General features: G+C 34.4%; 1 protein-coding gene across 1 annotated transcript in view; it reads right to left on the reverse strand.

The window, feature by feature from the left end:
- Dpyd (dihydropyrimidine dehydrogenase) overlaps positions 1-15,620 on the reverse strand; it is an 819,213-nt gene that overhangs the window by 695,806 nt on the left and 107,787 nt on the right. Inside the window, exon 3 of the mRNA XM_040751969.1 lies at positions 9,137-9,219. Within this exon, the coding sequence (XP_040607903.1) occupies positions 9,137-9,219 (83 nt within the window). The remainder of the gene's footprint in view (positions 1-9,136; positions 9,220-15,620) is intronic.

Consider the following 15,620-nt stretch of genomic DNA (forward strand, 5'->3'; position numbering starts at 1 on the left):
TTTATCTCCTAAACAATTTTAGCTATTAGCTGCTCATTCAAATCCTGTATCTCAGATGATCAGCCTTCCAGAGGAACAACTTAGCTCGGCACTCTTCTCTGGTAGCAAACAAAAGCTTCCCTCCTTCTTTCTAGGCCAGCAGTTTTCAACCTGTGGGTCACAATGCCACATGGGGGAGGGGGTCACATGTTGGATATTCTACATATCAAATATTTATAATGCAAGTCATAACAGTAACATAATTACACTATATAGTAGCAACAAAAATAATTTTATGGATGGGGATCACCACAACCTGAAGAAATGTATTAATGTCACAACATTAGGAAGGTTGAGAACCACTGGTGTAGACTATAAGTAGCAGTCTTTGACAAGAAGGGAGAAATTGAATTCTATTCCTGGCCTTTGCCTCGTGGTTTCTACTGATGTTCCTTGCAGTAGTCATTTCAATAAGTTATTCTATCGTTCTATCGGTGTGTGATCATTCCAAATGTATCAAATTGACCTTCAAAAGGCATTCACATATTGAGGTGGGCTTTTTTTAATGCTGCTCTTATTCAAGCAGTACATAGAATACAGTAGTCACACCAAATTGAATGTATCAATTCCTGTGTCAGTAACTGTGACAGTGGGCTTTATAAACAACCAACTTAACCTGCATTTGACTTCCTTTGTGCTAGCTTTTCACAGAACTAATAACTGGTAATTATATAATCAATATTCCTCACACAGAACTCCTCATTAAATTTTAAAGTAGTGAAAACAATGCTATACTAAATACATTTAAAATTTATAGTAAGGGGTTAGAGAGAAAGTCCGGTGGTCCAGGGTATTTGGGGTTCTTACACAGGACCTGAGTTTGGTTCACAGTACCCATATGGCACTTCTCAACCATGTGTAATACATGGGATTTGAGGCCTTTTTATGACCTTCATAGGCCCTGAAAATACACATGAACACATATGACTGTGTAATTTATATAAAATGTATACAATTTGACAACATTTACTGACAATCCAGAAGGGTTATTGCTGAGCATGTTCATGATTTTTAATAAACATTAATAAGTATAAAAATGCCCTTTATATTCCCCATGAATGGTAAAAATTAAATAGGCCATCCAAAATTGCTTATGATGTCCCCCAACAAAGTGGAGTGAATAAAAAGCCTTAGTATTCATGTATGTGACAAGCAGGGGACAGAAAACATGTGCTACATGCAATGGTATTTACACTGTACAATTACATGACATTAATTACCTGTATTGCATCATTCCATGTGTTTGACTGTGTGCATCTGCTGGCTGTATGCCAGTGATATGTCTAAAAACAAACACATCACTCTCTATAAATATAGGGATGATACACTTTTGTCTTCAGATTCAAATATCTAAAGGTAGTAAGCTTGAGGTCTTACTCATGCATTAGATGACAGGAACCACGTCAAAGAAATGACTGTTATCCTGGCAGTACCCATCTTTTTATAGTAGAAACTGTCACAATAAAGTTATATTCTATGGGGGGGATACTTGTACTCTATTGACCTGGAGAAGGGGCTTTAGTGAGATCCTCTTGACACAGACAATGAAAGAAAATTTTGGAAAAATTTTATTAATATAGTATCAAATTTCAGCTAAAACAGAAGAGCAACAGCATTTTCTTTATGGTTATAATCACAAACATTTTAAATTCTTCAAATATATGCATATGCCTGAATATTTCTGATTATAGAAGAGATGTGTATTTACTCCTGAAAATGATAAACCCAAATATGCTACAATGCTAGACCATCTAAAATCACAGACAGCATGATATAATTTATTCAGAATTTTAAAAAGGAAAATTTCCTCACCTCCCAAATTATGTGAACAACCTACCAATTTCAATGTAATTAAATTTCATTATTATTATATTTCATTAAAATGAATTGAAGTAATTATAATTTCAATTATAAATATTTTGTTAAACCTTTGTCATTTATTTTGTATTCTTTTTGAAGCCTACTTTAGACTATCTCAGCTTTCTGTTAATTTGTACATTTCGTACATTTTGTAATTTGCTACTCTCATATATTTAAATATTAAAATAATTTTATGCAACATGACTGTGTGTTTGAAATCCTAAAGCACATAAGGAAAAAACCAAAGGGTGTTCTAAATCTGAATATGATATCATTCTATGAGTTTTCTTTGACTTGGAGGAGGGATTTTATATACATACATTGTATATATACTATGTAAACACAAGTATAATACATAACTGCACATGCATATGTACCCACAGGCAATGCATGTTTATCTCCTAAGCATGAAAAGTAGGACAGTAATCATGTTATTATTTAGATGGACAAAATTCTCAACAAGGTAATTAATTCTTTGCTCAAATTATGATGGGGAGTCATTTAAAGAAATTTTAGTTAGCAAGGGATACAATAAATACTATAGTAATACTTAAGTCCAACCACACAGTAGAATAGCTTGTATGTCAGGTGGCAACTGGCTTCACCACCAGTGGATAGTAACAAGAGAGTGAAATTAAAGACACACTTAGGTTCCTAGACTGGGACAGAATAGTCTTGGAAACCTGAATAACCTGTCACTGTTTTGAAATATCCTGTGGGCTTCAGTCTTCCTATATGAAGTTTACATTATTATTTATATTCCTGAATCAAACACATTACAGTAATTTAACCTGATTCAAATAACATGCACACTGATTATATCTCCTAGAAATCGCTCTGTAAGTTGACATGGCTACAATATATTTTTTGAGTGTGCATCTATGCTGAGTTTCTGTTGCACCTTCAAATACTATTACACACACCAGGAAAAAAGCCACCAAACAGAAACTGAATAACTCAATATCTCCATCTAGTGACAAGAATCTCAACACGTGATGAAGCCAAGCTAAGAGAAGACTCAGTTCCTGATGTCGTGGCAGCTCCACTCCAGATAAAGATCCAGAAGCAACAGCCTCTCACCTAACATCCAGCTCCTCTAACACAAAACTAGCTCATATCTTTGGTTCTCCAGTAGGTTGCTCTTGTAGAGCTATGTCCTTCAATCAAACCAATTTATATTTCTATGCAGTCATTAAGTCCCAGATAATGGTTTCCAAAACATTTTACTTTTTTTCTCAATGATAAATACTGTATTTTGCATCACATTCTTTTGCAGAACTTAATCTCTCTGTTTCTTAAGTTATGCAGTTCTACTAGCTATCATTTCCATGTGGTATTCATGTTTCACTTCTGCCTCACATGTATAAAAGAGCCTCACCTTGCCCTTATACTCAGCCTTCATTACAGGGTCCAAGACAGGCACCAAATATTAAAGTACAGAAATCAAATCACCTCATAGTGATGAGAGGGTTGAATCAGCTGAGATAAGCAGAAAATACTATGAAAGCAAGGCAAGAGTTACTCTTAAATTCATTATCATACAGTGGACCACAGACTTGACCTGGAGAAAGCAGCTTTTTATTTTTTCTTGTGCTTGGATATGTGTCTTTAATATCATTTTCACAAAGACTTGTACAGAAAAGGAGTACGATGATGGATTATACAGAAGTACAAAAGTCATCCCTTTGGGACTTTATGAGTGAAGACTACAGTGAAATTTCTCATTCAGTTCCTCCAACATGTATGACAGAAGCAAGTTATTTTAAAGCTACCTCATGCTAGTAAAAGAAAATAATATACATAAACATTGTAACATTTGGTTAAAAATTATTCTTTTCTGTTACGCTCATGCCTCATATCAAATCCCTGAAATTTTCCATTATATAATATTGTACAAACACTTTAGATCAAACTGATATAATGGTTGATACCACAATTAAATCTTAAATAGTTGGACCAAGGTTAGAGCCTATTATTTAAAAGTCATTCTGATTTTCCATAATTTCTAAGGCTTCTGAACATGTAATTATAGATAGTATATACAAAAGGATATGTTTAGGGCCGGGCCGTGGTGGCACATGCCTTTAATCCCAGCACTCAGGAGGCAGAGGCAGGCGGATCTCTGTGAGTTCAAGGCCGGGCTGGACTGGCAGCCTCCAAAACAATACAGAGAAACCCTGTCTCGTAAAAACCAAAAAAATAGGATATGTGTATTTTAAGGTTCTTAGTGGTTATTGACACTTCATTGCTCAATGTATCAGCAAATGCCATTTTCAAGGGCTCTGAGAACATGAGAATGTTCTCATTCAGAACTGCTCTCCCCACTGAAGTGAAGTTATAGTCACTTGCAGGAATTAGTATGATTTTTCTGTAAAGCCTATATCTTTTGTCTGCCAGATCAAAATTCTCTCTGAATATTTTTGAAAATCTCAATTACAGTTTTCCAGTGAGGTTGCAAGTTCATTTTCTTTTTGGTCTATTGAACAGGTGGTAATACAGTTAACTGAATTCTTTAAATTTGCTGATATTTTCCCATTCTTAATGTTATCAAAGCTTTGTGATTATTTCCAATGACACTTATTTTATTATCTTTGCTCATTGAACCTCAAAGATACGGCCACTTCCCTAATCCATTGGAATCTGACCTTTTAACTTTTTATTTCATTTAGTTCTTTAATAGGTATGAAGCTTGCTTTGGCCATTTATGATGATATAAAGGGATTTCCCTTTTCAAACAGCAAAAGTTGATACTACTTAGTAAGTGATTTAGCATGTTTTGAATAATTTGGGTTCTTTTTCTGAATAACTTCACTAGATCTTTATAGGATTCCTGTCAATGATAGTGCTCTACCACAGAACTACATTCCAAGCACCTAGGGTATATTCCTGGTTGATCTTCTTAGGCTATTTAGAAGCAAATAATGATTTAGAGAAAAATAGTCATTTTTCCTTTTCTATACCAACCCATGCATGTTGCTCTGTTGTGAATAAAAATTTTCTGTTATCTTTGTAAGAAAGTGAGCACTCCTATAAATAATATACATGACAATGGTATTGCTTCATGGTTGCCTGTCAGTTGACTGTGACTCGTTCAATGGGAGGCTGCCACACATCATTTTAGCAATATAAAATCTTGTTTTTAGGAAATTTCATCCAAACCATAATCAATCATCACATGAATTCTTTGAGTAAGATATTCAAATCCATATAATGAATGATTCCACTGTTCCAATAAACTTGACATATTTGGGGGCTCCAGAGCCACTGTAGCTGGTCATTCTCACACTGAAAGACACAGACACAAGTCACCCATCACAGCCTTTGAGAAACCCTTGCTCTGAATGTCTCTATGATTCACAGATGTAGACAGAGACCTTCCAACTACAAGTTTTTCTCCTCAGATGCTCCATTTTATAGCCAAGTCTTTCTCTACTGAAGGTAATTAATTGAAATTTAAAATCTTAGAATTTTTGCAACACACATTTTCCTATATTCAGTTTTCAAAGGTACCATAGTAGAGTGTCACTCTTGTTCTTACACTCTGACTTGATGAACCACTCTTGAAAATCCCACACCTTCCTATGGCTACAAACATCAAAATAGTAACAAACTTCAAATGGGTACATCGCCCTCACTTTTGGTCCTGAATTGTGAAACTATATTTTTTTCTTGCCTACTGCACATTCCGCACATGGGATAGCATTCACTATCTCAAATGCATCTTAAAAGAAAAATCCCCTTCATGTAGTCCTTTTTCTTTTTCCCTCTCTGTCACTGTACTTACTTAATGTGCTATTTAGCGAGAATATTCCATAGATAGTTTTAGTTCTTATTCTTTTTACATATGAGGAATCCAGTCTGAAGGCACTCTTACATCTACAATCCTGGACACTATTAAAGCAGTTCATGAGCTGATAAGGAGGAGATTCAAAATGCATAGAAAAGATAAGCCAGGAGGAGAAGCTGCATGAGGACACACAAGGATGAGCAGGGGCAGAATCCTCCCTAAGTGACAAATAAAGGAGAAGCTTGGTAGATCAGGAGGTACCAAACAGGAGAAAGATCCCAGGAAAGGAGTCAAGTTCAATCTGCCAACTCCAGGCAGATGTTCTCTAGCTATACTCACAGAATAAGAGTACCCTGTGTACACATAAAGTCACTGAAGAGCTGGTGAATAGATAAATTGGTGAGAAAAGAGGATGTTTTTGTTATTAAGCTAACCCATAATGGTCAACAAAGAAAGACTCTACTGTTAAGTATATGGACTTAGTATGTAACCTGGAGATCTGGTCTACCTAACCTCCTCCCCCATTGCACAGCTATGAAGACATATCTATATCTATAACTATACCCAGTGTGTTACAGAAATGTTATTAACATTTTTAAAGAGAAGAAAGATGGTCTCTATCCCTACATGATACTTTCTCTCTATACTCCAAATCTACAGTACAATAAATTTACCTTTATAAATTTATAGTCAATGTTATCTCTAATAACCTAAAAATCCTAAAAAAAAGATTCTTTGAAATAATTTGTTTTTCACAGAACACTAGATTCTATATAAATGTCACCTGTGCCATGTGCTACCAAAAATATTTTCAGTGAGCCTCCTGATGCCAGTCCCTCTGTTAACTGAGGTTCCCATAAGTTATTGCTATATGCCCCCCAGATGTCCCCAAACTGCTCTGATGTCTTGATGCTCCTACTAGCCAAGTAAAACTCTGACTAGTCCATTTGTGCTTATGAACTCATTACATAGAACAGACATAGTACTGATAAAAACAAAAGTCTATCTGCATGTACATTTGTGATAAAAAATAATTCACACACGCATACACAAAAGCTTGCCTGCCATCACAGCCTTCCTGGAATACCTCCAGTATCCTGTTCTTGGCCCTATACTGTTCTCTCTATACACAACACTGTCCTTTAGCCTCAATCAACCTCTTAACTTCGTTGGTCCAGTCATACTTCATATGAGGAAGGATTGATAACAGATAAGAGAGAAATGCATTTTTTTCTCCTTGAAAGTCTTGAATCGCGTTGAGATCTCTTCTGCCTAGGTTTTGTTTTTCCTCATGGGAAACACTGAGTTCTTGATGTACTAAAAACATAAAGTGCCCGTGAACAATACATTACATCGTCTAGTGCTACTGGTTGCTTAATAATTTCACTGTATTTAGTGAGTCCAGACATTCATATATGCACATGTGTATGTGGACACATAAAATATTCAGCCAAGGTAAACAAGTGCATTTCACCACCATGTGATTAAATTCTGAATTAAATTATCTGGGCTGTTGCCCTACTCATTGCATGGGTGGTCAGAGGTCACTTCAACTAGGTAATGAATGCTGCTTCCCCTCCCCCATCCATTCATTCCTACTTCTCTAAAAGCAAGCTGTTCCAGGATATTCTAAGTACTATTTACTTTTTTAAAAATTGGCAGAATTTAATAAACTTTTTGTCTACAGTTCTCCTACAATCCGACTTTTTTTTCTCCAGGACAGATCTCCTGCAAAGCTCACAAAACCTCCCGAGCATTGTGTTTCCCTCATTCACGTCCGCATCCTTTCACAGCCCCTTCAATTCTCTCTGAGTTTTCAGTCTTCAGTTCTTTTATTCAAAAACATGAGAGCTGGCATCCTCTTTGTCTTCCTGTTTGTCTATGTACTTATTTCAAGATGAATAGAAATTAAATTACCAAAAAAATTGGTTTCTAAATAGATATTAGTATGCACACTTCACATATTCAAAAGTATAATGTAAACTCTATAAAAATGACATGTTCAATTTGTAACAGTGTGGTAGTTTTCAGTAAACTATAAAAACATATTTAAAAACAGGAATTCATTCATAATTTCTGTCCTAGACTTTCCTACAGTATATTTTATACCTCATTTTTAATTTACAATTATTTTCAGTAACTTAAACTTTGCTAGACTGTCGCTGCATTTTATATAGACACAAATTCTCTACTGCGTACTCAGTTTTATTTTTCCATCTTTTTTATTAGTAAAGACATTAACAATAAAATAGGTTCCCTAGCTCTGGCTGGTAATTTCTCCTGCACACTAGTAATATATTATTCCCCTTTTTGTGACATCATAATCATCTATACAGAAGTACCATGTATCTTTGTGTAGAAGCTACTGTTTCCATTAAATTTAATTACCTCCCCCTGTGGTTTTAAATAGAAGTGGCTTCAAAATGAGGGCAGCTTCTATTAAATTTAATTACTTTCTCCTGCTGCTTGCATGGTAAAAGGGAGGTTGCTAAATGAGAGTGGCTTCTAAACTAAAGTATATGGTAGCTGTGTGAAAGCAATAACAAAATTGTGTTTAAACCACCAGCAAGTCTGTTATATTTCCTGTTTCTCATATTTTGACTTTCTGTACCTTAAACCCATTTAAGATAAATGAGCATTACGATAATTTTTTAAGTAACACTGTTTCACGAGTACAACAAAGGAAAATACACCATTCTCTGCACAAATGCAGATTGGGCCACTGGAAGGTTCAAGCTGCGAACTTTTAGGGCCAATGATGTCTGTGACTTCCCTGTCCTAGGGGTTACAAGCTTGTTACTCAGACACTGTTAATGTCTAGTTAAACTTTTCCTTGATCCTAATCAAATGAATTTAAGGGTGCTTCATAAAAAGTTGTTAAAAAGATAGAAAGGCTGATGTGATTTAAAAAAAATAAAAATAGCAATATTAAGTGAAAAAAAACCCCAGGGTACTTATTGATCTTTGCATCTAACAGATCTATGCTTTGAAATACTGAAAAATGTAAGACATCTTAAAAATAATTTTTAATCTTATAAAATATAACAAAAGATGAAATTTTAAGTGTCTGTTTTCAAATTAAATATTAATTAGGAAATGGTACTCAAACAATCTACCTTTACACAGTGTTTATTTTCTACTCACAGGCAGAATTTAGATGAACAATATTTTCATTCAATTGCACAATTTAGTATAAATATAAAACAAGACACCCCGTAAGCATTTTAAGTAACAAATTAAACATTTACATTTTTTACTGTGCACTGAGGCTTAACATTTATGCAGCTTCAAAACCAAAGTACAGCCTCAAGGGAAGTCTCTCCACTGACAAATTAATACCTTAGAGAACAGAGCTGAATGGTGGCAATGAACTCATTTGTTCCCCCAATAATGAAGAATGACTTTTTCTTTACCACATCTGTGACTGTTGCTATGGTGACCCAGACTTACCTCATTGCTTCTCGGAGAGCTCCTCGCTCACCAAGAGTCGTGTGCTTGATGTCATCAAAATTATTCTCCAGCTTCTCACAGGCCTGTAACACATTAAAACACTGAATTAATCTTCCACAGCCCCAGAAAAATTACATTCAATGCTGCTATGTAAAAATATAATCAATTGCATTGATCATGGACTCATGAAAAATAGGCACAATGCTTTAATTGGGTAGGATTCATTAAAATCGACACTGAAATTCAACAGCCACAAACTCAAGAGTCTCATGATGCAGCTGCAGGAGAAATCTTTTCATCATATTTTTTTTTCAAAATAGGTGTTAAAAAAATGAGAGTCACACAAAACTAGCCAAACTACCAAGGCTCAGAATAGCAATTAGCTTCCTAATATAATCTCCAATTAACAAAAGCCAATGTAAATTCAAAGGAGAAAAATCAGTAAATAAGTTCAAAATAACATTAATAGGTATATATGATAATCATCCATGTCGATTTAGTTACTGTGTACTGAAATGGAGAGGGCCAAATTATGATAAAATTACCACAAATTTTAATCAGATTTAAAAACCAACTCCTTAAAACAAACTCCTGTGTTATATTTCAAATTGCATGTATGAATCCACATATTTTTATGTCAAACTAAATCACTCTGATTGCTGTGATATCAAGTATTTGAGGGACATTAAATGAAGAACTCACACCACGGGCAATTTAAATTTCATAAATGTCTATTGAGTAGTAAATATATTAGTACTAGTGCACTGACTTTTCTAAGAGTAAAATAAAGTTTTTACTGCAATTCTTAACTTAGTGGTAATCTTTACACAAAAAATTGTCTATAACATAACAAGTTTTAGAAACTTAAAACTTACCAAATTTTAGACTAAATGGGTATTTATTTTCATATTTTCACATACTGGTATTTTGTAGACAATGTTAGGTAGCATTTAGTAAAGAAAAAAGAAGTTTGGGTATTTTTTTGTTTTGTTTTGTTTTTATTTGGTTTTGTCTTGAGCTTTTGTTTTCAATTTTAGAAACAGAATAGTGACATAGTAAATTTTAATTATTAATGCATCATTTCTATTCCCAAGTTATAAATAAGCATTCTAGATATCAGAAGACTGTGGTACTTAGATCATTGATTTCCAATGTACAAGAGTTAATTAATTTCCAACCCAATGGTATCCAATTCATCATGCTCACCTTTAGTTCTTCTGTTTTTAACTAGATCAAATTAAGGAAAAGATCATTTTAAAGTATAATCAAATGACTTTATAATGAAAATCTTGAAATTTTCCAAAATAACTAGAATTCTGGATTCCTTGAACTGATCTAAAGTCATTTGTTGGACACCTACATTGGAAATCATTTTATGCTGTGGGTTAGGATTTTTTCACATATTTAGTTTTATCATAAAGAAAAAAATTAGATTTAATGATATTGAATATATATATTTGTATATATACATTTAATATATGGTTAGTGTTTTTTTATGGCCCATTTACTTGAAATGTTCTTGAAAGTCCGGAGAGCTTCTTTTAGTATTAATCAAGAAGATTTGCTATTCTGTATTTCACCTTTTGGTGAAACATGCCTGTGAGATGACATTTATATGGTTTAGTACTGAAAATCACATCATATAGATAATCAATGAAGTACTATTTCCTTTAAATATCATCCATCATTGGGAGTCATTTTCCCATAATTGATTTTCAGTGCCTACAGAATCTATTGTATTCTGATTAATTGATCAATTTTCCTTACTTTTAGCAGTACCACACATCTTAATTATGTTTCTACACTATAATAAATTAATTATTCCTGTAAACAAAGGTAGGAAAATAGCTAAATAGTAAGAGATAAAAATATTATATAATCTTTCATGAAGAAAATGCAAATAGCCTAACAAAAGTCAAGTCATATGTGAAATGAAAATTTTTGCCTTATCCAAGCACCACTACATATTTTGGATTTGTGTAAAATGAAAGACCATACAGTGTTGTTGTTATATTAGAAAAGGCACTACACTAATAATAGACCTGTAAACTGCTACAGTCACTATGAAAAATGATGCCTGTAGCTTCAACTGTCAACCATTTGCTTCTCAGGCCCAGCTGTTTTACACATGAGAACAATGTACATTGTATTCATCCAAAGTCCTTTGGGAAAAAAATTAATGTAAACATTGTTCCATATTCCCAAGTGTAAAAGCAAAAGAAAAATTCACATGAATGTAGATGTTAGTAAGAAGACCTAGGCAGTCTATGGGGCCTCTAGTACTGGATCAATATCACTAGTATACAAATGGATATTGGGAGCCCATTCCACATAGAGCAATACTCTCTCAGCCTAGACACGTGGGGGAGGGCCTAAGCCCTGCTCCAAATGATATGACAAACTTTGAAGATACCCCATGGAAGACCTCACCCTCCCTGGGGAGCAGAAAGAGAATGGGATGGGGATCAGTGGGGGGCATGGGAGGATGGGAAGGTGATGGAGCTGGTATTGATATGTAAAACAAAATTGCTTCTAATTTAAATTTAAAAAAAGAGAAAGAAAATGGAAAAAAGATGAAATACATTTTTGCGATGCAATACATTCATACACTAGAAAACCACATAACACTGAGAATGAATGACTATGTTAAGTAACATAGAAGCATCTCAAATACTACAGATCCAAATAAGTGATAGAAGAAAACGCACTCAAAGCACTCAAAGAAAACCTCTTCTAGTTTGCTTAGTTGATACTGTGACAAAACAGTGACCTAGCCAATTTTAGGAGGGAAGGACTTTGTAACTCCCAGGAGACAATCCATCAGCAAAGGTAAGTCAGGGAAAGACATAAAAGTAGGAACCTGGGGGAGCAACTGAAGAGGAGGCCATGTAGGAACCTGCTAAGCTTATCCCCTAGGCTACATCAGCTACATTTCTTATATAGTCCAAGCCCAATTTCTTAGGAATAGTACCACCCACAGTAGAAACACCCTCTGTGTATCAATTAACCATCAAGAAAATGCACTATAGACATGCCCACAGGCCAAGCCAGTGGGGGCAATTTCTTACCTGAGCACATTCCCTCTTCCAGGAGTGTCAAGTTGAAAACAGAATCTAATCTATAACTCACTCTATTTGTATCAAGTTCAAAGATGTGCCAGACTATAATGAATAATCTAAAAATTAACAATTCGATTTGAAGTTACATTAAAAAATGAAATATTTATGAATAAATTCAACATACAGCTACGAAGTGTGAAAAATCATATTTTTTAAAGAAAAAGCTTTTTAAATGGGAAAACATCCTATTACAATGAACTGGAAGACTTCCTATTGCTAAAGTGATGCTACTCTGTAGATTGATTCAGTGATCCCAATTCAATTCAGAGAAAAATTACACTTGATTTTTTCCAGAATTTTAGAATTTTACAGTGTTCAAAATCAAGCCAGAATGATCACAGACCTGGTTTAAAGTGAGATGTTTTCCTGACTTGAAATTAATCCACTAAAATCAGAGTTTTCATAGATCCAAAGGAAAAAATCCAATAAATCTTATTTAATAAAAGCCTTGTTTCTAGAATATATAACAACTCACACTCAATTCAGTAAGACAGTTTCTGCCTCTCATGTTTTTAAGTGGGAAAACACTTTTCAATAGATAGCTTTCCAAAGAAAATACAAAATGGGCAATGAATATTTTAAAATGTCCACATAATTAAATCTTCAGAAGAATCATAGATCACTAAACTCAGGGAGAATGGTAATAACACCATCTAGTTAGATTTTCACTTCATCCCATGCTGACCATGTGAATGGAAAGATTCTACCTCATTAGAAAACAATGGGTGTTGTCTTCAAAGTATAATTAACAGAATTATGACCAGGAATTACACTTTTATTATATGAGTTTCATAACCAAATAAAAGATGTTTCCATATAAAAATGTGTATTCAGATTTTCACATCAGAACTATCAATAACTAACCCAAAGGAAAAACACCCCAAAAGTCAGTAAAATGGCAAATGAATATTCGGTGTGGTATTCCCATACCACAGACTACTATTATTTGTAAAAAGATCTGGAACTGACTTGTGAAGCAACTTTGTTTCTTATCTAAATTTAAACTGGAAAATTAAAAAAAAGTCAAAAAAAAAAAAAAGAGTGAAGTCACATAGACTGTCCGCTGTGGATGAGCCATGAAACATTATGCTAAGTGGGAAAAACGTCGTATATAAATGATAGTGTTTTATCATTCCATTTATAAAATACCTAGTCTGGGCAAATCAATAGAAAGCAGATTAGTGGTTGCCAAGGGCTGTAGAAAGCGCGAGGTCGGTGCTGCTAATGGGAATTTGATTTCTTGGAAATGAGAAGAAATGTCCTGGAATTTGTGGTAATTAGGACGCCACTTGTGAATAGATTACAAATTATGAAATTACACTTTAAAGGGTGAACTATATGCTATGTGTGACATACCTTAAGAAAACTGTTATTTACAAAAATAGGCAAGGTAGTCTACAGCACTGTAGCTATCCGGCTCTAGGAGGACTAAGAAGGTCTTTTGCGCACTGATCAATTAACTTCCTGAACGTTCCCTTACGTTTCTGCATGAAACTGTGACAATAAACAGGTTTTAAGGGAGTTTGAATGAAAGATTTGTTTATCTTGAATTAAGCATGACATAATAATACATATTTTAAATCATCAAGTTATTCATTAAACACACAATGTGTGTGGCTTGGGGTATTACCTAAATATAAACTTAAATTTAAAAGACATACCTCCAAATGCATAAGTTTATAAGAGTTTTAATTCTGGCTAAGAGTCATAATTCAGTCTTGTTCAAATGGAGTTAAAATTCAAGAATTCAAAATGCTAAAAATGTCCGACATAGCAAATATTTGCTACAGTTTAGTAGGGTTGGGTTTTGGTTTTGACTTTTCTGGTTAGGGTAGTTGTTTCGGGTGTTTTGAGACAGATCTCAAACTTGAGATTTGTCTGTCTCATTCTCCCAAGTACTTAAATTATAGATGCATATTACAACATGTGATTGGTGTTTAGAAGTATTATTATTTACTGATATTGTTGACTAGCAATCCATTCCCGTGACCTAGTCTAATTCAAGTAAGAGTTTGACACCGCAGTAAGTTAATTCTACACATTTTACCTGCAGATTGGATTTTTCTTTACTTTGTTTCTTTTCTTTTCTTTGGACTTTTGTATTGGTTGGTTTGGGGATATGTTCCTACAACTCAGGTGGGTCTCAAAACTTTTACACAACTAAGGATGACTAAGAAGTCCTGATCTTCCTGCATCTACATCCTAAGGTCTGGGGGTAAAGATAAGCTGCACCATACCCATAAGTGTTGAATATTAAAAGACAATGTATATAGAGTTGGATATAATTTCAAAAATGAGCAATTGAATAATTTGTACTACATGGCCAGGACATGCACATTTTCCCATTTCTTTTTCACTAACTCCAAAGCCTGGATAGAATCTAGACTTCTGACATGAAACTAGTTTTCCTTTGTTGTTACTATTTTATTAAAATAATCTTTTATATTTGGTCTCAGCACCAGCAGTCAGAAGAAAGTGGAAAATAGCAGCATTTCCTATACATTTCATGTAACTACATATGTATATCTTGGTATAAAATGTCATTTCTAATATTTTCACAAAAGTGATCAGTTTTTAGATGACTGGTTCTGAGAGAGGTTCATGCATCATTCTCATGGGAGTGAGAACTAAGAGGAGAAGACTACATTTTCAACATTAAACAAATAGGTAAATAAAGGACTTTAAATCTGAGAAGTTGTATATACTTATATTTTGGTTGTGAGCCTAGCCTTTAATGGCTGAGCCATCTCTCCAGCCTGAGATTGTACATACTTATTACAAATGTTATTTATATAGTTATTTTTAAATAAGCTGATACTTCTATGAAAACATTTAACAGTTTTTAGGGAGATGCTTTAAAATCAAATATCATGGTTATGAAAAACAAGTGTCTTAGTCAGGTTTACTGGTTCTTTTATGTAATACAATGACCACCAGCAACTTGGCAAGGAAAAGGTTTATTTCACTCACGGTTCCATTTAACATTTCATCATCAAAAGCAGTGAGGGCAGGAACTCAAGCAGGGAGGGGACCTGGAGACAGGAGCTGATGCAGAGGCCTTGGATGGGGTGCTGCCTACAGGCTTGCTCCCCATGACTTGCTCAGCCAGAACCCTTTGTTTTCTTACTGAACCCAAGATAACCACCCCAGGTGTGGCACCATGTACAATGGGCTGGGCTACTCTATCAATCATTAATTTTAAAAATGCTCTACTGCAGTGTTTTTGGAGTGCTTATAATTATTCTCTTTATTTTTAATTTTTAAAACAATCTTATCTTGCATACCAATCCCAATTTCCTCTCCCTCCTATCTTCCCACTCCCCTATCTTCTCCCTACTCCACCTCAGATCCATTCCTCAAAGAGG

This window comes from Mesocricetus auratus, unplaced genomic scaffold, assembly GCF_017639785.1.
Source record: "Mesocricetus auratus isolate SY011 unplaced genomic scaffold, BCM_Maur_2.0 Super-Scaffold_100009, whole genome shotgun sequence".
Lineage (NCBI taxonomy): Eukaryota > Metazoa > Chordata > Mammalia > Rodentia > Cricetidae > Mesocricetus > Mesocricetus auratus.